Raw genomic sequence first — 5,131 nt, 5'->3', positions numbered from 1 at the left:
TGATTTAAAATCAATGAATTATTTCCTGAAATAATCAGGTGGTGCCCCTTTGTTATGCTAATAATTACGAGGTATTTATGATATAATATTGTCCATAACATCGACAACAGCATATCCCCTACATTTACAAAGCTCCTAATACTCTATGTTCATTTCGTTTCTATTCAGAGGTGCATGTTTCCTCTCTTTCTTGGCACTAAAACACGCTGCTTGCGGTGTCATAGTCCTTGCTGATGTGGGAAGTGCTGGGCAGGGACTTGAGGTACTCCATGTGCCTCCTGGCATCCTCCTGGTTGTGTTTGATGTAGTAAACAATATAAGCTGTCACCATGAAGAACCAGCAGAACATGGCCACAAACATAGCCACATCTGTTGTTTTGTGGTGGAAGTTGCAAAAGTTGATCCCTGAGTCCAGGACCTGGATCACCGACTGTCCAATGTACTCCTCCTGCACCGAGGTGTGACAGATGACCTCGTTGACGGTCTCAGGGTCGAGCCTTAGCTCTCTCAAAACCTCCTGGAGCAAACAGTCACAGTGCCAGGGGTTGTGGGAGAGCCGGACTCTGGCGTGCAGCTTGGTGAACGTGTCTTTCGGGAGGCTGCTGAGCTGGTTGTTTGAAAGGTCTACAGTCCGCAGGCTGTCTGAAACTCCCTGAAAGGCACCGGTCTCCACGCTCTGCAGAGAGTTGTGGGATAAATCAAGCTCCCTGAGCCGGTGGAGGTCAGTAAAGGCATCTATAGAGATGTCCCTGATCTGGTTCGATGAGAGCAAGAGAACCACGGTATCCTTCGGCAAGTTGTTGGGGATGTTGTCCAGGTTGCGTGACGTGCACTGCACTATCATGCCATTTCGCTCTGTGCAATGGCAGATTTTGGGGCAAGCATGAACTGGGATGAAGAACACAGTCAGCAATGTTCCAAAAAGAGAACCACAGTAATAACGTTTTATGGTTGTTCCGCACCTTTGAAGAACCCCCATTAGTGGGCTTTGAAACTGATGAGAGCAGAAAAAAGTTCACAAAATCATGAGTTTGTGGCAATTTATCTTTCAACACAACTGCCCATTATGGCAAACGTTGCTAACGCCAACAAATAAAGACACTAAAGTTTCAATATCCTGGTTGTTCCAGACATTCTTTCCTCATCATTTATCTTGACATGTACAGGGAAAAATCGAGCCCTGATCCAGCTGAGAAGAAGGCACGTGTCCAAAAGTTTGCATACTCGCTAAATGAGATGTTGGATGAGATCAGCTTGGCAGGCAGCCCTCAGTGGAGAGTGGAAAACATTTAGACATGCTGGAATTTCAGGGCTGGAGGGCGAATCTTTTCAAATGACCAAAAGAAACCTGGAAATGAATGAGACAGAGAGGCAACAGTGAGATTCCTGACTCATCATTTTACCACCTCTTTACAGTAAAACTTTCTATTGTCTCGTTCTTCCTGATTTGGGGTGGCAGTAAAGTTCAGCATTATAAGAATAGCATGTTTCCATAGTGTAACTAGGCTCCAATTTCCATCAGGAAAAAATCCATTACACAAGGTGAGCCTCATCAATATGCAGCAGCTGAACTTTTGAAAACTGTGATTTGTGTTTTTAGATAAAAGAATGAGAGCATGTAAGATTAACGGTGTGTGAGTGGTGAAGGTCAGAAAGCAAATGAAAATGGTTCTTTTATAAGTTTGAGAACAAAAACATGACTGAAAAGCATGAAAACCTTTTTTTATTGCTAAAACAAAATGAAGGAATAAAGGTTTACCATACATGATTTTTAATGTTAAAACAAATGTTTAAAAAAAGTATATATATATTGACGAGTAAAAGTTAGGTCAAAGTTTAGTTATTGGGTCTTATCCTGAAAGATGGGTGTACACATTACGAAAAATAATGAACAGTTTAGGCCAAATGAAAAAAAAAGTGTGCACAAAACATGTAACGTAATATTTTTAATCAACATATTTTATTATCAATCAAATCTTTAAGACAACAAAACAGATTAAGTCTCATGTTCCTACCTTTTAACTGCAGCAGATCTATAATTTTTAAACAATACAAAAGTGAGTTTATCCAGTTATTTACCTGAAAGCTTGACTCGGTTGACATGCCTCAGTCCCAGAGGTGAATGTGATAAAAAGCATCCAGCAGCAGGAGGAACAACAGCTTCTTTGTCAGCTCTCCTCTGGTAACCATCCTCCTGCAGGAGCTGCAGCCTCTGTGGGAGTGTGGATCCAGCTGTTTGACCTCCTGTTGGAGCAGCTTTGCAGCAGCGGTGCGTGTGTGTGTGTGTGTGTAAGGCAGAAATGGGTTCTACCTGTCTCTGCTTTTAGTCCGTTAAAAAGATGCTGCATCAGCAATTCTTTGACTTTGACAGAGTTAAATCTGACAAACTTTGTTCTAGGAGCATCCAGTTCTATTTTGTTCAATACTGGATGCTGTTAAAGTGTATTTGTGAAGGAATGTTGCAGTGATGAGTTATTTAAACTTTATTGGATTACCTCTTTATTTGTCACTTTCTACTTTGACTTCACATTTACAGAAATTTTATATAGGAATTTAAAAAAATCCCATTAATAGGGTTGGGCAATATTGGCAAAAAAAATTAATCACGATTATTTGGGGTATTTAGCAGATAACGATTAATTTGACGATAAATTCCCTGGAGTCCCTGGACACCCTTATGTCCTGGTCACATGACCAATTTAGTGGGAAATATTTGCTCTTCATAAAAATCTGTTCCAAATGGTCAAAAATACAGACTTCGGGCTATACATCAAATTTTAAATTGTGTTGATAGATAAATAAATTACAGAATTTTTTTTAAATGGTCGTCATATTTGAAGCGGAGAGGAGCATCGAGCAGACTAACCATGGAAATATCCAGTCAGTCTGCCTGGTGGCATTAATCGTATTAATTGTCAAGTGCCAAAAAATAATCGATTAATGTTTTTCTGACGATCAATTGCACACGATACGATTATGCCCAACCCTACCCATTAATGTCCTTTTCACTGAGAAAGAAGTTCAGCTTTTTTATTATTACATGCTTTGTGCTTTACATTTTATGCTGAGATACCTCAAAAACTGCAATTTTAACAGCGTTCTGGTTTACTAGACCAAATGACAGATTGATTTCTTACAAAAATTATCTCGTGTCTCTTCCTTGAGTATCTGTTCAATCCCCTACATATGCTGATTTATCAAAATTTTTAAAAGTCTGCCTTTTTAAGTGACACCACCTCTTTATATCCTGGAACTTCTATTTCTGCTCCACAATTAATCATCACGCGCCATCAAAAGGCAAAGATGGAGCAATAATGTTTTTGCCCATGTCTCTGTGTGTGTGTGCGTTACCGAAATATTCCATGAACCAGTGGATGGAGTTTAATGAAACTGTAATGGATCTAATACTTTTATGTTTAAGCAAGTAATTCATGACATCCTTTAATGACCTAGGTTTTCATGACATGCTGTTCATCTGCAGATAGAATGATTAAAGTCAGAACAAGATTTGCTAACAACAGTCATTCTTAGATATCACTTGTGTTTCTCTTTGTGTTTTCCATTGACCTTGTATCAAATCTTGCTAAGATGACAGAATGGTGTTTGTTAATAGATATATGAGGCCTCTCGAGAACAGTGTTCAACAGTGAGTAGTGTGGAGAGACAGTGACAGAGAGAAGCAGAGGCACAGAGACAGGGCAGGTTGTTCTCTGTGTTTCCTGTTGTTGCAATAAAACTCAGCTGATCGTCTCACGGAGTACCTTCATTCTTGGACCACGTATTTCTGTCTTTGTTAAATAAATATTGCCACAACAAAACTTTCATGAAAAATTAAATGAATGTACATCTACAATAGGGTTGGGCATAATCGTATCATGTGCAATTAATCGTCAGAAAAACATTAATCGATTACTTTTCGGCACTTGACGATTAATACGGTTAATGCCACCAGGCAGGGTCTGCTTGGTGCTCCTCTCTGCTTCAAATATGATGAACATAAAAAAGTTGTGTAATTTATTTATCTATCAACACAATTTAAAATTTGATGTGTAGCCTGAAATCTGTAATTTTGACACAATTTGGAACAGATTTTTATGAAGAGCAAATCTTTCCCACCAAATTGGTCATGTGACTAGGACATAAGGGTGTCCAGGGACTCCAGGGAATTTATCGTCAAATTAATCGTTATCTGCTAAAAACCCCAATTAATCGTGATTTTTTTTTTTGCCGATATTGCCCAACCCTAATCTACAAATAATGACCTTTGGAGGTAATCCAGTTTAACCTGGTCACTATCAACTGACTTTAGCACAACACAAAAATGGCTGTAACTTAGCCAACTTTACAGATATTGAGCTAAATTGTGTGTGGTAGGAGATGAGCGATCTTCTCATACACTGTACGTGGCATCTTGCATTATTGTATGGTATTGTGCCCAAACTTTTTTCCTGTCTGTCAGTGTGTTTATTTGAATTCAGTTCAGTTCAGTTTATTTATAGCACCAAATCACAACACGTTGTCTCAGGGCACTGTACATGAAGCATTCTGACGTGTAGTAGAGTAGAGGTGGGATTTACGGCTCTTTAAAGGGAACAAGATCTTGAATATCCTTACCTTTCAAAGAACTGTTTCAATTTAGAACTGTTACTATGTATGGAGGATGTACAGATGTGTAATGTACAGCCATAATAAGCAACTAGTCAAACCAAAGAGGTATATTGACTAGATGCATCACGTACACTTCAGAAAATTGACCCCTGTGGTACGAGTGCAACGCCATACTGAAAGGGGTGGGCTGTCATTGTAAGCAGGAAATATATGCACTATCTATCTATCCATCTATCCATCTATCTATCTATCTATCTATCTATCTATCTATCTATCTATCTATCTATCTATCTATCTATCTATACATCTATACATCTATACATCTATATTTATACTAAAATACAAACCTAGAATTCCTTGAAGAAAAAAGCCTATGTGTGAAGTAAGTGTGTGAAAACTCACAAGAGGCCCCAAAATCTCATGCGATCTATTAGCATTTTACATGTTGGGCATGACTCCCAGCTACTAGCACACCAAGTTCTACCTTCATATGGATACAATGTATGGATTATCTTTTTTTTTT

General features: G+C 38.8%; 1 protein-coding gene across 1 annotated transcript; it reads right to left on the bottom strand.

Annotated features, from left to right (window-relative positions):
* Window positions 1–140: 140 nt before the first annotated feature.
* LOC106525854 (leucine-rich repeat-containing protein 3-like) lies at window positions 141–979 on the bottom strand. The gene has a single exon (XM_014020220.1). It carries the CDS (start codon window positions 977–979, stop codon window positions 197–199), a length of 783 nt encoding a protein of 260 aa, XP_013875674.1. The 3' UTR covers window positions 141–196.
* Between the last annotated feature and the right edge of the window lie 4,152 nt (window positions 980–5,131).

Source organism: Austrofundulus limnaeus, unplaced genomic scaffold (genome assembly GCF_001266775.1).
Source record: "Austrofundulus limnaeus strain Quisiro unplaced genomic scaffold, Austrofundulus_limnaeus-1.0 Scaffold245, whole genome shotgun sequence".
Classification (NCBI taxonomy): Eukaryota; Metazoa; Chordata; class Actinopteri; order Cyprinodontiformes; family Rivulidae; genus Austrofundulus; species Austrofundulus limnaeus.
Note: the sequence above shows the minus strand (reverse complement) of the source record. Positions and strands in the feature narration are given on the sequence as shown.

Coding starts and splice junctions, on each gene's coding strand:
- LOC106525854 (XM_014020220.1), bottom strand. CDS start 979: ATGGGGGTTCTTCAAAGGTGCGGAACAACCATAAAACGTTATTACTGT.